The following is a 24,205-nucleotide window of genomic DNA, read 5'->3' as shown; positions in this document are numbered from 1 at the left end:
TGTAACAAATTCAATAAAGACTTTTAAAATGGTCCACATCAAAAAAAATCTTTAAAAAAAAAAGAATGCAGGAAAAAAAAACAGATGAGGCAAATAGAAAACAAAGAGCAAGATGGTAGATTTAAAACCAACCATATCAATAATCACATTAAAAATAAATAGTCAGGGCTTCCCTGGTGGCGCAGTGGTTGAGAATCTGCCTGCTAATGCAGGGGACACGGGTTCGAGCCCTGGTCTGGGAAGATCCCACATGCCTCAGAGCAACTGGGCCCGTGAGCCACAACTACTGAGCCTGCGCATCTGGAGCCTGTGCTCTGCAACAAGAGAGGCCGCGATAGTGAGAGGCCCGTGCACCGCGATGAAGAGTGGCCCCCACTTGCTGCAACTAGAGAAAGCCCTCGCACAGAGACGAAGACCCAACGCAGCCAAAAATTAATTAATTAATTAATTAATTTTACAAAAATTTTTAAATAAATAAATGGTCTAGGGACTTCCCTGGTGGCGCAGTGCTTAAGAGTCCGCCTGCCAATGCAGGGGACACAGGTTTGAGCCCTGGTCCGGGAAGATCCCACATGCCGCAGAGCAACTAAGCCTGAGCGCCACAACTACTGAGCCTGTGCTCTAGAGCCCGAGAGCCACAACTACTGAGCCCACGTGCCACAGCTACTGAAGCCCATGTGCCTAGAGCCCATGCTCCACAACAAGAGACGCCACCACAATGAGAAGCCCGCACACTGCAACGAAGAGTAGTCCCCGCTCGCCGCAACTAGAGAAAGCCTGCGCGCAGCAATGAAGACCCAACGCAGCCAAAAATAAGTAAATAAATTTATTTTTTTAAAAAATGGTCTAAACACCCCAATTAAAAGATAGATAATATTGTATTGCATTAAAAAAGCCAAGACTCAACTGTATGCTACCTATAAGAAACCTACTTTAAATATAAAGATGTAAACATCTTAAAAGGAAATATACATATATATCACTGTAACACTAGGGAAAAGAAAGTTGGAATAGCTATATAAATATCATAAAAGTAGATTTTAGAGCAAAGAATATTAACAAAGACAGAGGCTATTTCATAATAATCAAGAGAACATTATACACCTAAATTTTCATGTGCCTAAAACAGAGCTTTAAAATGTATGAAGCAAAAACTTCAGATCTGAAAAAAAAAAAAAAAAAAGAAATAGACAAATTATAGTTGAAGACTTCAACAAACTACTCTCAATAATTGACACATGTAGGGCTTCCCTGGTGGCGCAGTGGTTGAGAGTCCACCTGCCAATGCAGGGGACACGGGTTCGATCCCTGGTCCTGGAGGATCCCACATGCCGCGGAGCAGCTAGGCCTGTGCGCCACAACTGCTGAGCCTGCGCTCTGGAGCCCACAAGCTACAGCTGCTGAGCCTGTGTGCCGCAGCTGCTGAGGCCTGAGCGCCTAGAGCCCGTGCTCTGCAGAGAGAAGCCACCACAATTAGAAGCCAGTGCACTGCAATGGAGAGAAGCCCACGCACAGCAACGAAGACCCAACACAGCCAAAAATAAATAAATAAATTTATATATATAAAAAAAGAGGTGGTTACTCTTATAAAAAAAAAAATAATTGACACATGTAGACAGAAAATCAGTAAGGATATAGAAGATTAAAAACATTATCAGAAAACTTGCCTTAACTGACATTTACATAAGATCCCACCCTACAACAGCAGAAAATCCATTATTTTCAAATGCACGTGGAACATTTATAAAAACAGTCCTATCTTGGGGCCATTAAATAAGTTTCAATAAATTTAAAAGGATTCCAGGCATACAAAGTATGTTTTCCTACCACAGTGAAACTGAATTCCAAATCAATAACAAAAGTTGTATGGAAAATCCCCAAGAGTTTGGAAACTACATACCATACTTCTAAATAACACTAGGGTCAAAAAAGAAATCAAAAGGGGAATTTAAAACTGTTTTATACTGAATGAAAATTAAAATTACAACATTTCATCATTTGTAGGATGCAGCTAAAGCAATAGAGGAAATTTTATAGCATTAACCAACTAACCAAGAAAAGAAAATTAAACCCAAAGTAAGCACAAGAAAGGAATATGAGAGAAATTAAAAGGAATAGAAAACAAAAAATAAAAAGAGGAAATGAATGAAACCAAAAGCTGGTTTTTCAAAGCGAGATAAAATGGATAAACCTCTAGTCAACAGATCAGGAACAAAAAAGAGAGAAAACACAAATTAGCAGTATCAGTAATGAGTGAGTTGTCATCACTACAGATTCTACAGATATTAAAAGGATCAGAAAATATTATGAACAACCTTATGCCAATAAATTCAACAATTCAGATGAAATGTACATATTCCCTGAAAGACAGAAACTAACAAAGTTCACTCGATAAGAAATAGATAACCTCAAGAGGCCTATATCTTTTGAAGAAATTGAATTTGTAGTTTAAAAGCTATCCCATACAGAAAACTCTATGTCTGGAAAACTTCTCTAGTGAATTCTTCCAACTATGTAAGCAAAAAATAATACCAATTCTGCACGCTGTTCAAAAAAATTGAAGGGAGGTAAATATTTCCCAATTCATTCCATAAACTCCACATTAATGACATAATTATAAAGAAGTAAAATTACAGATCAATATCCCTTATAAACACAGATGTAAAAATTATAAAGTTTAACAAATTAAATCCAACAGTCTATTGAAAGGAAAATACATCATGATAAAGTATGATTTATCTCAAGAATGCACAGTAGGGCTAACATTAAAAAATTAATCAATGTAATCCACCTATTAACAGACTAAAGAAGAAAATGATATAAAATATCTCAGTTGATGTAGAAAAAGCATTGAAAAAATTAAATATCTATTCCTAATAAAACTCATAGCAAACTTGGTATAAAAGGAAACTTCCCCAAGCGTGTAAAGGACACCTACAAAATACTTACATCTAAAACATATTTAATGCTGAAAGACTGAATGTCTGCTCTCACCATTACTATTCAACATCGTCCAGAGGTTCTAGCCAAGGTTAAAAAGCAAGCAAAAAATAAACAAACTGAATCTCCAGATTGGCAAGGAAGAGGTAAAACTGTTTTCACTTACAGATGACATGATCATCTATGTAGAAAATCTGATTAAATCTACAAAAAAAAAAAAAGCTAGTAGAAACAATGCTGTGTGATACAAGATCAATATACAAAAACCAATTGTATTTCTATGTACTAGGAAAGAACAATTTGAAATTGAAATAAAACACTACAATTTGCAATCACATCAAAATATATTTTAGGGATAAATCTGACAGAGATTTGTAAGACCTGTACATTGAAAACTATAAACTCTTAGTGAGAAAAATAAAATACGTCCTAAATAAAGGAAGGTCTCTACTTTCATCTTAAGAAACTAGGATAAGTGGAGCAATTTTTACCATGTTCAATATTGTTAAGATGTTGTTTCTCTCCAAATTGATCTATAGAATTAGATCAGTTGCAATCCCAATTACAATCAAAATCTCAGGCATTTTTTAAATTGATAAGCTGATTCTAAGATTCATGTGAAAATGCAGATGATCTAGAACATCCAAGACAACTTTGAAAATAAAAGAATAAAGTTGGAGAAATTACGCTACCTGACTTCTAGACTTATATATAGTAATTAAGACACTATGCTATTGGTATATAGCAATATTGATGGGCAAAGATAAATAGATCAATGGAACAAACTGAGCAGAAATATATATATACATTCTGATGATTTATATAGTCCTATGATATACATTCAGATGATTTTCAACAACTTTGCAAAGGTGATTCAGTGGAAAAAAATAGTCTTTTCAAAAGTAGTTTGGGGGAATTCCCTGGCAGTCCAGTGGTTAGGACTCCACACTTCCACTGCAGGGGGCACGGGTTCAATCCCTGGTTGGGGAACTAAGATCCCTCAAGCCGCGTGGTGAAGCCAAAAAAAAAAAAAAAGTAGTGCTGGAACATTAGATACTCATATGCAAAAATATGAATTTTATCCATATCTCACACCATACATAAATATCAATTCAAAATGGATAAGAGCCCTAAATATAAAACATAAAACTAGAAAACTTCTAGAAAAACAAGTACGAGAAAAACTTTGTAACCTTGAGTTAGGCAAAAATTTCTTAAATATAACATTAAAATCATGATCCATAAAAGAAAAGACCAGATAAATTGGGCTTTATCAAAATTAAGAACTTCTGCTCTTCCAAAGACACTGTTAAAAGAATGAAAAGACATGCCATAGACTGGGAGAAAATATGTGCAAGTCATATAATCTGATAAGGGAATGAAAGAAGGCAGACAAAAAAGAGCACATACTGAGTAATTCCATTTTATAAAACTTTAGAAAGTGCAAACTAATCTATAGTGACAGAAAGGAAACCAGTGGTTGCCTGGGGATGGGGGAAAAACAGATCACAAAGGGGCACAAGGAAGCTCTTTGGGGTGATGGATATTTTCAGCATCATGATTGCAGGGATGGTTTCAAAGGTATATACAAACACCAAAACTTACCAAATTGTATACTTTATACATGTGTACATAAGTTATACTTCAATAAAGTTGTTTTTTATAAAAACAAAAAATTTATACTGAAGCTGTGTTTCAGAATTAAAGAATGTATTAAAATGTACCAGAAGAAAATATAATTAATATTTTATAATCTTAAAATAGAGATCATTCTAAGAACAACATGAAAACTTGAAACTAAATAAAGCAGTTATAAAATTAAATTTTAAAATAAATTTTACTGCCTAAAAATATAAACCTTATATGTTAAAAGAATACAAGTAGTTAATAACAATTACAAAATTTCTATGCTAACAAATAATTTAGAAATGCAAATTTTAAAAAGAGATGTCATATTTCACCTAACCATGTCAAAAATTTTAAAAGCTTTAAATCCAGCTGCTATCCTGCGTACAAACCCTGATGTTGGGCTTGTAACCTGATACAATTATTCTGGAAGTAACTTTGGCATTTGAATAAAGTTTTCAAATGTGCATATCCTTTAACTCAGTCATTTATCTTCAAGGAATTTCTCCAAAGAGAAACAGAGAAGTACAAAAAAGCTATGTACATGGCACCCCTAAACAATAGAATATTATGTAAACATTAAAATACAAATTCATTGACAAGGAAAGATAGCCATATATCTGAGTACCATAAAAGGCTGCTACAATAGCACGCTATTTGTTATTACATTTATGTAAAATTTTTGTGTAAAATTACTGGTATCATGGCATACAATGAATGTCAGCTAATTTAACATCTATTCCCAGCCTCCTTTTCCCCAGCCCATCTACAGTAGTTCTCAGCCCCCTTTACTGCTAGAAGAGGCCATGTGACAGTATTTTGGCTATTGAGGCCTAAGTAGAAATCTCCTAAGAAGTTTATGGAAACATGCCTTTCTGATAAAAGTTACAGTCATTGCTATAGCTATCTCTTTCCCCTACCTCCTGCCCTGTAGTCAGTTATGATGACTTAAGCCAAAGCAGCTATCCTATTGCCATGGAACAAGCCAACACACTAGAGAATGCACATTGCAAAGAAAGAAAAAAGCTGGGTCTTTGATAACATTCACAAACCACTATACCAGCTTCCATTGCCCACTTGTGGACCTCTCTTTATTTGAGATAAAAAATACATATTATCTTGCTTAAGTCACATTTAGCCAAAATCACTCCAGATAATTATTTATATATATATATGTAAATAAATATTTTCTATATAGCCATTAAGCATATTAAAGCTTTTTATAATTATAATATTCTCTACTGGCCAGTATTTGGGGCACTAGACACCTCCATTCAAACACTGTTGATAGAGTTAACTAGTGGCCCTTCAGGAAGTCAATTTTACATTATATTTCAAAAGCTTTAAAAATATTATTATCCTTTGCTTGACTCAGTAATTCCACTTTTACATATTCATCAAAGAAGTAATAATAAATTTAGAGAAATATTGCTATAATATATTCACAATATTAATAAACTGAAAACAACATAAATACAGAAAAATATAATGCTGGCCAAATGATTTATGATAGAATAGTATGTAATCATTAAAATCATAAAATAAAAAATCTAATTATATAGAAAGGTGTCTCCCAACAATATGCAAAGTAATATTCTTTGGGGGGATGAAATGCTTAGAAAAAATATTTTTTAAAAGAGTAGGAAAATGTAATGAAATATAAGTAGATATTGCTGGGTGTAAGAATTACCAGTAACTTTCATTTTCTTCTTTTTGGTTATCCATTCTTAAATTTCACATTTCTTTTGTAATAAGAAAAATTAATTTTAAATATACAAAAAAAAAGAACTGAAATAAACAAATAGGAAGAGATGTAGATTAAAAGTAGTTTTATTTCTACTCTACGAAGATCATTAATTTTATTTCCGTTAAAAAATAACTTGTAATAGCAACTTTAACATCAACATATAAAAGTCATATATAGCAAGAGTGAAACGTATCATGAAAAGTGAAAAAGTAGCAAGAGTACTTCTTTTAAACAATTACAGGATTCCAGCATGTTTAATATGAACACAAATCTGGAAACTCAAAAAGAGAACACACTATATTACATAAATTGACTCTTAGGGGAAATTTTTTAAATTTGTCATTGAGTCCCATTTCTAAAGTGAATAAGAAGCAAATATATGCTGAAGAGCCTAAGATACCTGTGACATCAAAACAACTGAGTCCAAAATCAGGACACATGAGTTATCTAAGCTTTCCTTAGTACTTCTTACCCAATTCATAGCTTACAGAGATACCCTCTCTGGTCAAAAGCATACATTCTTAATCAATCTCCATCGGTTTCAGTCATCTGCAGTAAAGATTGACCACTCAGAAGCCAGAGTCTTAAACATTTTTCAAAGGCATCAATAAATTTGGTGCGCAACATACAATTTCCAACTATGTTGTCAGGATAGAATAGGAGACCAAGGAACTAGTATGTTTGCATAAGATGTTATAAAGGTAGTGACTCTCTGCCTTTTTTATAATCCAAATTTTTTATAAGAAAATTGACGAAGAAAGGGAACGAAAGGGAATAAGAAACCAAAAGGTACAAAACTATTTGCTAACTACACACACACACACACACACACACACACACACACACACTCATTCACTCGAACTCATTCAAACTAAAGAATAGATTAATTGTAATAAAGAGCATCTTGGAGATTTTTCATAGAGTTATACATAAATAAAGCTTTTAAAAACACTTCAGGGGCTTCCCTGGTGGCGCAGTGGTTGAGAATCTGCCTGCTAATGCAGGGGACGCGGGTTCGAGCCCTGGTCTGGGAAGATCTCACATGCCGTGGAGCAACTGGGCCCGTGAGCCACAATTACTGAGCCTGCGCGTCTGGAGCCTGTGCTCCGCAACAAGAGAAGCTGCGATAGTGAGAGGCCCGCGCACCGCGATGAAGAGTGGCCCCCGCTTGCCGCAACTAGAGAAAGCCCTCGCACAGAAACGAAGACCCAACACAGCCATAAATAAATAAATAAATAAAAGTTAGCTTAAAAAAAAAAAAAAGTTAGCTTAAACTTAAAAAAAAAAAAAAAACTTCAAATTAATGAAAAATAAATTTTAGTCACTTTAAGTAGGTTATAACACAAAAGTTGACTTGCCATAAATTTCTAAACCTTGTGGGAAATACTTGTATTCTAAATCCTATCCAATAATGCAAGGGTGAAGATGCATCTTACAGTCAACAGTGCTGATTTTTAATGATGGATTTAAAAGGGTCGATTTAATTCCCAGATTATTTTTTTTAATTCCACCTCATCACCAAGAAAGTTAATAGATGCGACACATTAGAAACCCTGGCAACTAAAGATGTTTTATCCAATCAATGCCTCTCTCTTTTCTAAGCTACTCAAAAAGAAAAACCAACACCTGGAGAAAGTCACACCTTCACAAATTACCAATAATGTTCGCTGTGATATTCTAGCTTTATACATGTAGCCCCTTCTAAAGCACTGGAGGCAAAGAATGGACATTGCCCCCTCCAGCTGCTGAAGACAGCAGAACCACATAGAGCACCTACTTATGAGGTTACTTTTCAGGGGCATAAGAATATGCTTTTAAAAGGGACATTTCCAAAAACCTACAATGAAGATGAATAATAAATATTTACATGCTTAGAAAAGGGATATATTTGAAAACCTACAAGAAAGATGAATAATAAATATTTACATTCCAAGCCAAATAATTCCACAGCCTAAAAAGAAACATTTGATGTTTTTATTTCTGAATACTGAAGCAAAATAATGATTATAATAATTCTAATCAAACTTAAAAGGTACGCTTTATTACCTTGTTGATATAAGCTATTTGCCTTTGAACCCGCAAACAAGATGAAAAAATCCTTGAGGCACTTTTATATTCTGACTTAACAATTATCTGATAATTACCCCATCATTACCTGCTGATGAAGGATTCCATTCTAAATTCTTAACATTTCTGATGTTACAGGCATGTTACTTCAAGAGTCCTACCTGGAAAGAGACTGAGAAGACTGACTGGAGATTTGTTGGTATCAATAGTTAGTTTGTGGCTTGCAGTTTTTGAAGGCTGGCCTGGCAAGCAGATTAATTTCAGGGGAAGTCTAAACTTACATTGGCTAACTCGAGGAATGCCTGAAATAAAGAGAAATATATATTCATAAATTTGACAAATAAGAAAAATATTGTACTACTAATAGTAGTACATAGTAGCAACATATCTTAGTTTAAATGTTTGTTACCTGCCCATTTCATTTAGCATAACTGAAATAACTGGAAAGCATTATCATAATTTATGTTTTTACTTTATTGTCAAAAAGTGCAAGGCAAAAATAAAATCTTAAAAACGAGCATAGGATAAGCTCTGCCTTTAACAGTAATATCATATTTTAAAAGTCATCACAGTTGAACGCTATATAAAACATTATATGTAGTTATATTCAATTACTGAACTGTCTTTAAGACCTACAAAGCTCTAGCCCTAATCCAAGACTATCCGCTAAAATGAGCAAAGAATATGAAATTTATATCAGGAAGACTCTATATGACCATATCTAATCATTTCTCTACCCCCTGAATTTTTTAATTTTAGTTTTTTTACTTATTGAAGATTTGAAGTACAATTAACAATTTGCAATAAATTATGAGCATGAAAGCAGAATTCGCCCTACTGAAGTTCTAATGAAGTTCAATCTAATGATGTCATTTTACACATCAATATGAAGAATATTACTTTCACACAAATTGAATTTTTCTCAATCCATTTAACTTTACATATCACTGTTAAGCAACATTTTGAAAGGCTTACATAGTCATTCAATTCTCAAATTTTTTTCAGAAAGTATACAGGTATATTGAAATAAGTAACTGCATAAATAAATAACAATGAAGAGTTTTATATCAGAATTTAAAGTTTTTAAAAATCATTCCTTTTAATATTTTTACAAAGAATGAAACTGAAACCAAAGCAAATTAGGTTCTCTACTTATAAATCAAGTAAAGCAATTCTACAACTTTAGTTCTCTCTCCTTTTATACTAGGATTCTATTTTTGACTGGATACGACAAAAGATAATATACAGAAACCTATATCTTAGTAAACTACTGTAGAAAAAAGGAAAACTTAAAATGTTCTACGCTACTGGATAGATCCACACATTAATTCCTTTATTTCTTTACAGTGGAGTCAGAGAGCAGCTTAAAAACAGCAAAAGCGGAAGCAGTAAAGTTTGTAGACATGATCCCAAATAGGATTCCTAGAATTAGCAATATATTTTGTTAATGCCAATTGGAGTTGTGTGGTTTACTCTATAACCAAGCTGGAAGTACACTTTTCAGAACTACTTATTCACTAGGATAGTAAGAGATCATCAACAATGGCAAGCATATTGATATATGAGGCCAATTAAATACTTTTTCAGAGCATGTGGAGCATATTTGTCATTCTCTTCAACATAATCTATTATCCATCAAATTTTACATAGCTCATTTTTTGCTCATAACCAACAGATGTTAAATTCACTTCTCCTGGAATCCTAGATGCAAATTATAACTGGTGTCTCTTCAGAGAAGTCCCAGGGTATTATTTCCTGACATTTTGTGAGGTTTTAGAGGCATGTGTATTTGTACTTTAAAATGATGAAATGTTTTGACTCAAAATATTATGGTAACATGATCTAAGCTACTGCTCAGACCACAACTATCAATATCACCACAAAAAACATTACAAAGCATTATTTTTTCCAACTTCATATATTCCATATATCCCCAAATTATGGAAATATACCTACTAATGTTTTTCCTCTACAATATATACATTACAGCCTCAATTAATAGATGCAGTCTGGAAAGAACAAGGAAACTGAAACCTAGTTCCATTTCCTTCATTTTCAATGAATAGAATAACGGGGAAAAAATGCTTCATCTTCTGACAACTCTGTACATGCACAAAGAGAAGCTATCGTCTATGTACTTTCAACCAAAGTCTGAGCTAATTGTTCAAATAAAATTTGGCTGTAAATGCTCTTCTAAAACTACACTGCTGAAACTGTGGCTCTACTTCACTTGGACCAGGTACTGACTGAATTTGTGGTAAAAGAAAATTAATCATGATCAACAACACTAGCTTTATGTTACTTAGATTATTACCCTAAAACTCTGAGAACCCAGAGCTAAAGAAACTGGTGGTATATAAATGTTTCAGAAATTGAAACAAATGGATTGCAAGCACTAATAAACCCAAGAAGGGAAATACATTGTAACTCAATTCACAGCTCAGTTAAGTCAGTTAATGACAATATCACACACTAGGGCAATGGTCTGCAGTTGCTAAGATTTGAAGAACCCTTCCAGAATTTCTTTTCTCTCCAGGAATTGTAAACCTGTTTCACAGGACATTTGGAAAACATTACTTTGAAAAATGATGACACTCATACTTAATAAAATGATTATGGCTATTTTTTAAATGATGGCAGCTTGAAAAGTTTTACCATTGGGGGGGAAAAAAGCATGAAATCCTTTAGAAACCAGTTTAAGGAAACCATACCTTTAAAAAGAAAAATTATACTGCCAATATTTTATATTACTTCCCATCAAATTAAAACCCAAACGTTTCAAAATATAACGTCTAGTGTTTAGACATGGAGTTCATCAGAGGCACATTTCTATTGAGATTTACATTTTCTTAAGAAACCTGAAATGCAGATTTGGCTACCAGTTACTCTTCAGGCTATAACTGTAGCTAAGAACCTGAAGCCAGAGACACGTAGAGGTATGTGTGAGTGTATGCATACGTGTATCTGTAATGAGGAAGGAAAGGATTATATGCATTTAAAGACTTTCCAAAGTTGCTAGTAGGATAGCTTTCAACTCAGTTGAAAGAGCCTAACTGATCCTAACTGCCTACCATCAGCGATATTTAGTTGGCAAAACAGTCTCTATTTGGCTCATTCAACTCTCTGAATATAATGCTGAGAGAAAAGAAGAAATTGGTCATTTGTAATACTCAAATATTGGCCTACTCACTCATCAGACTGACTTTTTTCTACAGTTTTTTAACAAATATAATCACCTCTCCTTCAAACACTTCCCCTTCTAGCCTACTAGAGGAAATGGATAGTCGCAACTACCATGGTGCAATTAATCACAAAATTATTTAACACTTAGAGAGAAAATTCAGATCAAAATCACTCCTGACAGAACAATTTTTCCAGGAAGAGAATTCTAATTACCCCTGGCACACCCAAGAGACCAGTATCACTGTCAAGAGGGATGCCAAAATGTGCTTTAAAAAAAAGAAAAAAGAACTTATATACCAGAGTTGAATAACTATATCTATATATTACACATCTACATAATGCCTTTAGAACTCTTTCCAGGGGCCTGCTAGAGTCATTTCTTATTGAAAACAAGGAACCCCAAAGCAGTAGCAATGTCTGGTAGCCAGAACTTCCTTGATCCCTTCCTGTTATGTCTGGCTACGTACTGTGCTCCATCTGCAGTCATGTTTTACACTGCCCATGTCATGTAACTTTAATGCAGAAATAATGGAGACAAACTCTTATGGGACAACATAAAACCTCGATTGCTTCTCTTTCTCCATATGTAAAAGCAGGACTGCTTATCTGCAATACAGCCTGAACAGATCAGGCCAATAAAATGGAAAAGTCTTTGAAATTTGAAGCCTTATGTAAGTAAGATCTAAGTGGCCACATATTAATTTCTTGCCTACTAGGTAAAGCTGAATATTTCAACTCTACTCCCTGAAGCTTAATTATAATTTTAAAATATATCATAAGAGATTATTAAAACCAGCTTTAGGTTTGCATTGAAATACTAAAATTTCCATATATTGTGATTTTTTTTCTCATGGTTTGATCTGAATTTTTAGTAAGAGGAAATAAATTCCTTTCAATAATAACCTTTACTGATTTTTTTAAAACTCAAAACAAATAATTTAAATAATAATATTGTATTTTATAAAAGTTATTGTGAAATCTTATCAGTTACATGAAATCTTGCAAAGTAAATATTCATTATTAAAATTATTTTTAATAACCCAAATTCTAATTTGACAAGTATACTTTATGTTATTAAGCTAAAAGCTTACTTCTATTAAAATATTTCTCATATAAATATATATTCACCTCCCAGACACTATGCAACTCAGGTTGTTGGAACCACCAAAACTATATGAGTAAATAATGCCATTTTTTTTAAGTATTTTATTTATCTAATTATTACTAATTAATATTATCTAATACTAATCTTAAAATGGCTAATAAACTAAGACAAACCATCACATTAAGTCTACGTCTAGGAGGAAAAATAATCAAAGTAGAAGATCCTTATAGAGTACCTGTCATGTAACCAGATACTGCACAATCCTAAGATAAGTACTTGAACCCTACTCTTAAAGAGCTCAAAAATCTACTAGGAGAACCTAAGGAACAAACTTAATGAAACTCATATTATGATAAGTATTATAGCAGAGTAGTAAACAAAGGATTTGGGGAAAACAAAATGGTGACAACACTGACCCAAGCAAGTTCAAGGGGTCAGTCCCTTGATGATATTACCCCACAAATTCTAAACAAGACAAGGAATAGGCCCATAGAATGAGTACACATGGCATTCTAATCAAAGAGGTGAATATTTTGGGGTATACAGAATCATACAATTTAGAATTCAGAATTTTTTTCCTTACTCTTTTTAAGTACACTAAGATAACTGAGCATACAGGTAAATCACCAATGACTTACAAAAATAAGTTGTCAGTGGCGCCTTTGGTTTTGTTCAAAAAAGTCATGGAGCTTCATTGTTTCTCATGACTCTGAAACAACTAATAATGAATAACAAGTATCTATAAGTGGAAACATCTACTAGCTTCTCCATAGCCAGATCAAGGCACTGAATCACCCTAAAGAGGTTGCTATGGTTAAAACAGCAGTCCATAAAAAGAATTCATTCATGGTATAATACCAATTCAATTAACTGACCAAATTTCAGTTCTGAAATTCATTTTGTTCTAAATTATCTTTTCACTTACCCTCAGGATTTCGATCTATCCATCAGAGGCAATGCAAAAAGGGATAGGGGAGAAAATGTAACAAATTATCTGTTATAAAATTACAACACAAACTTAACACATATCTGCTTAAAATATAATTTAAAATTTTCAAGATTCTTACAGATGATTTAAATGGCCCTCCAATAAAGGTATGCCAATTCACAATTGAAGAATATAAAATGAATAAATGAAATCTAACAATATATTTCATTCATTCTCAGAAGTCCATGAGCGGGTGTTATTCCAGTATAAATGTGACAAAAAGAGGTAAAGATATATGATCTAGCCAAAAGCAAACCAGACTCAATATGTAAATGACATCAAGAGCATTAAATGAATTTTTTGGAAAAAATTTGAGTGAAAGACAAATATATAATATTAGTATTTCCAGTTAGTCTTGCTTATATTATAACTTTAGTTAATAGATACTACTATGGAACAATGTCTATTTTTTTTTCAGCTTGTCTTGGTATACTTTTACTTTTATAGACTTGTTTTTACTTTAACTTCTAATTAACTTTCAACCAATTAATGCCTATGCTCTTTGGTTTAGTAATAATTTATAGTCTTTCAAATTCTGTCTTTAGAAAAGCATAATAGCTCAAAATGGTATGTGCAACCATAAGCTCACTGAATGATTTTATAACTTCATAATGCATTTTTAAGCCTTTTGTCCACTTGCTAGGTAATCCATTTCTTTATTTTAAGTTTATTTTCAACCAGTATCACTACTTTTCCTTGAAAGCAAATGAAATAATTAGTTGAATTAAGGCATCAACAATCTCTATAACTACATACAGAAGGTGTAACAAAGATAAAAAGTATAATCATGCCTATGATTATTAAGATGTTCAATTAATGATAAATGATCCAGAGATTTTAGCCAACATTTCCTGTTTTTTATTTCACAACTCAAAATTAAAATAACACTGAACATTTCAATGTTCTTTTCAGAAACATCCAACTAAAAAGTCCATCATTCTTTGATCCCTTACAGAAGATTTGTATTTCTCTCCAAAGCCAGGTTTCGCAAAGCCTTTTAACCATAAAATATTTATGTTACCCCAAATTTTGAAAATATAGGTAAATGGTTAAAGTGGTCACTTCTGGCCAGAAATGATTTTTTTATAATTTAAAGCAAAATAACTTACAAAAAAGGAGAAACAGATTTTGAAAACATGTACTAAAGTTATAAAATCACCTCCAAGCATAGAGTTGTCAATGCATAAACCAGAAAATTCACTTAGACAAAATAAGAACTACTATTATTAAAAACATTGCCAAGGTGCCTTGTTAGCACAGTAGGTAGTTGCATCAGTCTCATAAAAACATTGCTAAGTAAGCAAAGTAGGTATCAACAGAGAGAAAAAAATATGAATAAGGCATCTCTAAGCTTTTTAAATTAAGAAAACTGTACAGAAATGCTTAAAAAACACAAATGCAACATTGTTGAAATACCCTATCAGTTACACCACATTTAAACGGTTTTTAAAAACAGCAATAACTATTCTTATTCTATCAATCAACTAATTGTCAAACTGTTACTATGAAAAATTCACTACACACACACACACACACACAAAACTATAAAATTGAACCCAAGTTGAAATTTATAATAATTAGATCTCAACTGGACTAAAGATAACTTTTTTGATCTATTAAGAGTTTCTTGAAATAATACAGATCCTGTTCTTAAATATTTTAACATGTAAGATAATAAAGAGTTTTATTTAATCACTAACACAGTGTCTGAAACTCTGAAGACTGACTTAATATTACAGCAACCCATAATAGTCTTTTTTACTAATTCAGACTAGGTTTTTCTCTTTAGTTCAAATACATGAAGTCTGGCTAGATAACATTCTTCTAGTGGGAATAAAAATACATCATATTTGCTATTAATTGAAAAGATAGAATCAAACATTACATATGGAGATCAGCTAAATAGACTATCACTAATTATTCCTAACACATCAAAGTAATTTGAACATACATTTTTATTTAACACTAGAAAAGAATATTTTTTCATTTAATAATATTTTACAATGTGTTTTCCCATTTTAAACACTTAAACATTTAACTCATAACTCCAATAACTTAAAAGAAGTGATTAGGCTTGTAAATTCATGAACAACTGTATGCTTACCTGTAGGTCTGGAATAAGAAACAACAGCATTTCCTTCCAATTCAGGTGGTAAACAACTTCCTTTCAGATAAACGGAAAAGCCCACTGTTCTAGTCATCTCTGGTGCTATAAGCAATGTTAAAATAATATGTTACATAATTTTGGACAATTATTATTAACAAACAGTTAAAATTAGACATATACTGCATGCCAGCTACTGTCTTAAGCACTTTACATAACATAGATTAACTCATTTAATCCTCACAACAACCCTACATGGTGGGTATTATTATTATCCCCATTTTTTGGTGCATGAGGAAAATGGCTACAAAGAGATTAAAAAGCTTGCCCAAGGTCATATAGCTAATACAGAGCTGGGAATTGACTCCAGAACAAGGGTCCTAACATTCTACACCACTGCTTCTCTTTACTCAGATGAACAGGCTGCATGAACAAAGCAAAAGGTACGCAAAGGGCAAGAGAACTTGGAAGTGGGACATAGTACCTTATCATGGCTAGAACACAGACTGCAGGAGAAAATGGAAGGGGGAATTGGATATGGATGTAACTAAAACTGTAGCAACTTGGCAGATTGTGCATAGCCTTCCATATTCATGTATTTGACCTCCAACCTGCATTAGAGAGCTATAAGAAGTTTTTAACTTAAAACATTAATTGTCCAGAATGTGTTTTAGAAAGACAAATTGGAAGTATTGTGAAAAATTAAAAAATAAAGTGAGATATCAACTACAAGTTTACCTCAACCATTCAATCACTCATTCACTGATTCAATGAATACTTATTGAGTTTCTACTATCTGTCGGGCACCTAAGGTAGAGGTTGGTTATAAAAAGGAAAAAAGAGAGATATGTTCTTGCTTTTTGTGAATAAGACATAGGGTTCCCAGCTGAACAGTAGCAGTGAAGAAAGACAGAAAAATACTTGAAAGATAATTCAGAAATCATTTTAACAGGACTAATGACAACTGGATGTAAGTGGTAAGAGAGACCCTATGCAAAGAAATCTTAGGCATTATTACAGTTATCTTACATAGATTCATTTTCTAATTAAGTCCAATTAATTTTCTGATTAAATTCTAATTAAAACAGTTCTGTAACACAGATATCATTATCCCCTTTCTGCAGATTAAAACAAAACAAAACTGAGGCTCCAAGTAATTACTAAAGTAGCTTGCCCATGGTTACACATTGAGTGTCAGAGCCAGGATTCAAATTCAGGCCAGACTCCAAAGCCAATATTCTTTCTTCAAACATTACAGATTCAATAAATAGCTCACTAGAGAAACACCAATAAAAAAGCCTTCCAAAATATAGTATTTAAGTACAATTACACATCCATCTAGTTAAGAAAAGCGTTTGAAAATCTGTAATTACTTCAACTCAACAGCCATTCACTGAATGTCCATGCTTGATGCTTGGAGGGAAAATATAAGCAAAACAACACAATCACTGATTTCAGGAAGATACCAGTCTCACTATTCAGACAAGAAATATAGCCATGAAATAAACCCACTGATAAAAAAATTTTTTAATTAAAAAAAACCTCACACCATGATAGACTTTAAGCCAAAACAAAACACTTACCCATAAATTCAAAGGTGAACTGATCACAAGTCAATACTAAAGGTGGTTGTACATAGACCGATAATCTGATCTTTTGCAATGTCACTCGATTCTGCAGTGTGACCTGAGAAAATAGAAATTGTTATTAATAAAAAAATTACATTTTTTCCAAATTGATAGAATATCACAACTACTTAAAAAATCATTTGCAAATAATTAGGAAATACCATCTGAGAAAAAAAAATGAGCTGTCACAAAACATAACCTGTAACATAGGTAGTAGATTAAAAAGTTCTACCCAGTTAGAAACTGGGCAAGGGAGTTGAACAGACTTTTCTCTAAGAAGATGTACAAATAGCCAATAAGCACGTGAAAAAATGCTCAAAATCTTTGTATGAAATACAAAGTAAAACCACAATGAGATACTACTACACATCTACTTAAATGCTATAATCTAAAGGACAGACAAAAACAGGTGTTAGCAAGAATGTAGAGAAACTAGAACCTGCATAAATTGCTGATGGAAATGTAAAATGGTATAGCCATTCAAGAAAAAAGTTTGACAGTTTCTTTAAAAATTAAACATAAAATTACCATCTGACCTCACAATTCCATGCCAAGAGAAATGAAACATATGTCCACCCAAAAACTTGTACACATGTTCATAGCAGTACTATTCATAATAGCTAAAACTAGAAACAACCCAAGTGTCCATCAACTGATGAATGGACAAACAAAATATGGTATATCTCTACAATGAAATATTATTCAGAATAATATTTAATAATATTAATAATAATAAAAAGAAATGAAGTACTGACACATGCTACAACATGGGTACATTATACTATGCTAAGCGAAAGAAGCCAGTCACAAAGACCACATATTATATGATTCAATTTATATGAGATATCTAGAGTGGGCAAATCTATAAATTTACAGAGACAGAAAATAGATTAGTAGTTGCTTTGGGATGGTAGTGGGATTGGGGGTGGGGGAATGGAGAGAACAGCAAGTGACAGCTAATGAATATGGGGTTTCCCTTGGAGGGACAAAAATGTTCAAAAATTAAATTGTGGTCATCATTCTACAACTCTGCAAATATACTAAAAATCACTGAATTGTACACTTTAAAAGAGTAAATTGTATGGTATGTGAATTATATCTCAATAAAGCTATTAAAAAATGTTCTATCAAAAGCAGACCAAAAAAAAATCTGCCCTCATGTCTGGTGAATAATTACATCATGAAATATTATATGTGTTCATTCTTCTTTACATGTATAGATGTGGCATCATGAATTATTTATTTTATCTAGTATCAGTATATTACCTTTTATACAAGTTACTCTCTAAAGATTTCCTTTCTAGGTAGGTATTTACCATCAGTAGTTTAAATACATATCAAAGCACTACAGTGTCTTCCACAGCTTAATACAAAAATACCTGACATAACTAATTCTAGAAAATATCAAAGAATGGCAATAATGACTGCTGCATTTCTAAGCTGGCTGTATTTCCAAACTGGTGCTCTTGGTTGATGATGCTTGGAATGATAATTCCCATTCTAGTCAGAGTTAATAGCTATGAATTCTGGGGTAATAGTTTGACTGAGAAATAGGGTGGGTAGGGGTAGAGAAGGCCAGGACTTCTCTCACTCCTCCTGAGGAGGAACGTCAATAGAATCCATCAGGCCCAAGGATCTTTACTGGGCCACAGTGCTAGGGGCATCAAAGAAAAAGCTTAAAGATCTGGCTTCCACTGGGAACATTCTCTCTTTGGATTTTGTCTCCTAAAAGTCCCAGCCTCTTTGAACAGTCTCTTTGGATGAGTTTATCCACATGGTAAGCCAGATTTATCACAGTCACTGGCCAGGTAGAGTTGCTAGACCAACTAAATCACAATCTCTGGGAGTAGACCTGGGTATCGGTATTTCTTTAATAGTTCCCCAGGTGATAGCTATTTACAACCAGAGTTGAGAAGCACTCTTCTATTATACAGGGCACCTTTGCTACGGAGCAATGTAGTCTAGTTACTAGACTCTAGTATATGAGACAGATACATTTCATTATTAATTGACATAATGCAAGGGCATACTTAATTTTTAAGAAAAGTCATTTTGAATTTTCTCTTAGGTAAAAGGCATGTATCAACTATTCATTAATTATATATATACATATATACTATAGATAAACAATATACAAGAATATACATCTGGCCCACAAACATTATACACATATAATTAGATTCAGTAAATGTCTTGTATTAATTTTAAATGATGTGGATATTCTGCACAACTTAAAAATAAGCATAACATTTTTGACTTGCAAAGTAAACATTTTAAAGGACAACTATTAATGCAAATAAATACAATAAACACAGCAAATGAACAATGAACCCTCAATTTTTACTTTATAAGCCCTGGGAATACATGGGGGGAAATCTGCATACCACAAAGAAAGATTCCGTAATGATATCTGACCATTATAAAAATCATAATACCTTTTTAATAAAACACTGAGGGTAATTATGGGAAGAAGAAAGTACACGTGCTGTAGACAACATTCCTTCTGATAGCTATTCCACTAAATAAACAGAACACAATTTCAATATTTTACTGTTAACAATAATATGCTGGTCTGTACATATATTTTTAAATAAAATTAATGATAACCATTAGCAGCTTTCTATATTCATGGAACCACGCTAATAAATTATTTATGTGTATTATCTCATTTAATCATTACAACATTGTAAAACAGGTACTATCACAATATACCATTTTACATAAGAGAAAAATGTGGCTCAGAGAAGCTAGATAATTTGACTAAGGCTACTCTGATTATAAGTGGAAGAAGCACAATTTAACTTCTGTCTATCAGAATCCAGAGCCCACACTCTTAATCAATTGTGGTTAAGTCCCAAAATAACTCTGCAAATGAAGAAGTACCCTCATTTTACAGTTTAAAAATAGAGGTCCAGAGAAGCTCAATAACACGTCTAAGACCATCCAGCCAATATGTGCAAGAGAGCTGAAAACTATGACCAGGAACATCTCGTGAGAGGTTACTTTTAAAAATGAAAATGAAAAATCCTTAAGGTAGTAATAAGCCATTTTTAAGACAGCAGACATTCTGACTCTGCCTGGCATAACAACATGTACTTAGACAACAATCGTACAATTTTACATTGTTACAAGTGCTTGCATTTAGTTTAGATGCAAGATTAATGGTGATAACTCTCATACACAGATCTATCGAATCCCAGCAATGGACTAGGCACTTTCAAAAGTGAATCAAGACGGCTTCCCTGGTGGCGCAGTGGTTGAGAATCTGCCTGCCTGTGCAGGGGACACGGGTTCGAGCCCTGGTCTGGGAAGATCCCACATGCCGCGGAGCAACTGGGCCCATGAGCCACAATTACTGAGCCTGCGGGTCTGGAGCCTGTGCTCCGCAACAAGAGAGGCTGCGATAGTGAGAGGCTCGCGCACCGCGATGAAGAGTGGCCCCCGCTTGCCGCAGCTAGAGAAAGCCCTCGCACAGAAATAAAGACCCAACACAGCCATAAATAAATAAATAAAAATAAAATGACTAATACTCTAAAAAAAAAAAAGTGAATCAAGAAGATGTGTGACAAAAATAACTACAGTAACAAAGAAGAGTTGTGTTTGAGCCAAAAAAAAGAGTTAATAAAGACTTGGCTAGACCATGAACCTCATATTTTAAGAGAAAAATAATTATAGATTAAGGGGAAGAAAATACAAAAATTAATATCAGAATTTTCCATGCTATTTTCCATTTCTAACAAAATAAAATATGATCCTCAGGAAACATAATACTAAATTTTTATCCTAGATATATAAACATGACTCCAAAGGCCAGGTATTAACAACCACTCTGCCTTAGTTGCCTGCAATAGATGGTCACGCATCACGCACACACACTCAAGGTAGCCACATCTTCATTCACTTGGAACGGATGGAAAAATTTTCTCAATTAACAGGATTTATTACGATGGAAACTTCCATGGTTATATACCTTGGCTGCTGTTGTTATAAAAGGCTATAAGGAGAGATTTATAACAGAAATTTGTATAGGAACTGTCAGGCAGAATCAGGAAGTCATGGTGTCTGCTGCTTAAGTCCAGCTGATTTTGTGCAACTCATGTGTCGCATTCTTTCCCATTCTTTTATAATGGCAATAAGGAAGAGAGCTGTGACTTAGCCATTCTCAAACATAGTTAAATGTTATTCTCCTAATGAAGGAGAATTTTCCAATAGTGTCATGCCACCATTTTAAGGTGGCTATTACACATGAAAGCCTAAGAATGGCACGGGAGGGAAATGTGTATTTATTTATAGCAATAACTAGTAGTGAGGGAAAAAATTAGCATGAGCAAAGTTATCTGGTTTAGGTACAAGATTTCTTTTTGCAATTTGCAGTGTGCTCCTGAATTATTATGTTATGTGTCAGAACAATATCAGTAGGTAGATATAAAAGAAATTTCCCTACACAAAAGTCTATAGATCATTCCTGGAACGCTACAAGGTTGTTGGGTTTTTTTTCTTAAATGTTTGATTTCTTGCCACTAATGCTTTTCCAGACTCAGAAGTATTAATGGGATAGAGCCTTTGACTGGACAGGGGGAAGGGAGACTGGGAAAAGACCACCCTTGCTACCAGAGGCAAGAATCCAAAAAAATTAGCTTAGGAAACTGTTATAAGGTTGGGCTCCCTTCAACTTCTACCAAAGATCCCCACACTTGGGCCACCCGCTGGGTCCAGTATAAGCGAACACAATTGGTAAAGCCTGGTGCCCTGTCAAGCTCCTCCAAGGACAGCAACCCAAAATCTAAGAAAATATAAAGCCCTGTCCAAGTTTTGACTTAGCAAATCGCCAAGATCCACAACTTTCCCTGGCTCCAAAGTCTGGGCAGTGATAAATATTTTCAGCTTAATAATGTGCTGACTTATTACCACACTTTAATCTAAATGCCTTAAGAGGGTTCTACATTTGAGTCCTAGTTCTAAAATTCTACAATGGCAGGACTAAAAATCTTAACCAAAACCACATCCTTCATACTCTATTTTTTGGGGACTATCAATTTGTCACTACTCTATTTTGTGGTTTCTTCATTTAATATTTTCTTGCTATAAATACATCCATTTAAAGCTAATACTATGGCAGATAGATGGCTGGAAATTCTTTTCAAACACACACATAATCATACATAGAAGAAAGATATTATTAACATTCATATGATTCCCCAATATATGTATGATACTGCAATCAACTGCTTGGTCTACTATGAATGTGATGACACAATTCCTTTAGTATACTTAAATACTAATTTTGTTTCTAGAAAAAAGACCCTTAATCACACTACACATTTAATTAATGGTAGGAATAAGTCCTAACAATTATTATATACATATTGCTATAAACGCAATTACTAGTTTTAAATTTGTAGTAAACAATAAAGGCTATCTATTTACTACTCAAGGCTGAGGAAAACTTACAAATGTCAAGTGTTTGAGTTTTTCTATTTCTTAACTTTTTAACCAAGAAATCTTTTGTTTAATTGAATAAATTTAATGTGTAACATTGTGTACATTTAACATGTACAGCATGTTACTTTGATACATTTATATATTGCAATATGATTGCCAAGGCAGTGATATTTATCACATTACATAATTATAGTACAATATTATTATCTATATTCATTATACTGTGCATTAGATCTCTATGGCTTATTTACTACTCATTACAAGTTTGTGCCCTTAAACATCATCACTCTTAACCGCCCCCAATCCCCTGGTAAGCACCATTTTACCCTCTGTTTTTTACAGGCTTAACTTTTTTAGATTCCCGCATATAAGTGATATCATACAGGACTTGTCTTTCTCTGTCTGACTTACCTTACTTAGCATAATGTGCTCAAGAGCCATCCATGTTGTTGTAAATGGAAGGATATCCTCCCTTCTCATAGTTGAATAATATTCCATTGTGTATATGTACCATATCTTTTTTTATCCATTCATCCATCGATAGGCATTGGGGTTATGGCCATATCTTGGCTATTTTGTGAATAATACTGTGATAAACATGAGAGCGTATATCTCTCGTGGGAAATACTATTTTCATTTCCTTTGGTTTATAGCCAGAAGTGGAGTTGCTGGGTCATACAGTAGATTTTTTTTAAAATTTTTGAGGAACCTCCAATTGATCTCCAAAGTGGTTGGATCAACTTACATTCCCACCAACAGTATTTAAGGGCTCCCTTTTCACCACATCCTCACCAGCACCTGTTGTCTCTTGTCTTCTTGATGACAGCCATTCTAAGGTGTGAGGTGATATCTCATGTGGTTTTGATGCGCATGTCCCTGACGATCAGTGATGTTGAGCATCTTTTCATGTGTCTGTTGGTCATTTTGATGTTCTCTCTGGTAAATGTCTATTAGTTCTTCTGCCCACCAAGTGTTTTTACATTTCCATAAGCTACTTATAGGGTGACAAGTGACAGATGTGATGAAATGTGTGATATTGTTTGCACATTACAGTCTAGAACTATGTACAATACCTTCACTGTGACTGAAGGGACAAGGTCAGCTCCCACTTCAACATCAGTAGATTGCTGTAAACACAGAATTGAGAAGAGAAGGAAAGAAAGAATAGTTTCAATACTGCACATCAATGAGTAAACACAGTAGGTGTGATACATACCTCTCACCACCAAAAAAACTATAAAGGATTTATCACTCTGATGGCAGACTAAAAGAGTCAGTGTGGCTTTTTGGATGGCTTCATTGGGAAAGTCACAAGCTAATATTAAAAAACCCACGACTCCAAAAAGGGAAGAAAAGTTCACATATTTTACTATCA

At 33.5% G+C, this 24,205-nt stretch overlaps 1 protein-coding gene across 14 annotated transcripts in view; it reads right to left on the bottom strand.

The window, feature by feature from the left end:
• Window positions 1-24,205, bottom strand: part of BBS9 (Bardet-Biedl syndrome 9) — a 471,319-nt gene that overhangs the window by 264,461 nt on the left and 182,653 nt on the right. For 13 of the 14 annotated variants that reach the window (XR_014266409.1, XR_014266410.1, XR_014266411.1 and 10 more), the window contains exons 15-19: window positions 23,904-23,957; window positions 17,344-17,446; window positions 15,761-15,865; window positions 13,594-13,608; window positions 8,542-8,682 (exon numbers count right to left, since the gene is read on the bottom strand). Coding sequence is in view for 9 of the 14 variants with exons in the window: in XM_082471759.1 (XP_082327885.1) it covers window positions 8,542-8,682; window positions 13,594-13,608; window positions 15,761-15,865; window positions 17,344-17,446; window positions 23,904-23,957 (418 nt within the window). In the remaining 5 variants the exon portion in view is untranslated. The remainder of the gene's footprint in view (window positions 1-8,541; window positions 8,683-13,593; window positions 13,609-15,760; window positions 15,866-17,343; window positions 17,447-23,903; window positions 23,958-24,205) is intronic. The other variant, XM_082471760.1, reaches the window with a different exon arrangement.

The sequence above is a fragment of the Balaenoptera physalus genome (genome assembly GCF_965194825.1).
Source record: "Balaenoptera physalus genome assembly, chromosome: 8".
NCBI lineage: Eukaryota > Metazoa > Chordata > Mammalia > Artiodactyla > Balaenopteridae > Balaenoptera > Balaenoptera physalus.
The sequence above is the reverse complement of the archived record's forward strand: the minus strand, read 5'-3'. Positions and strand labels throughout refer to the sequence as shown.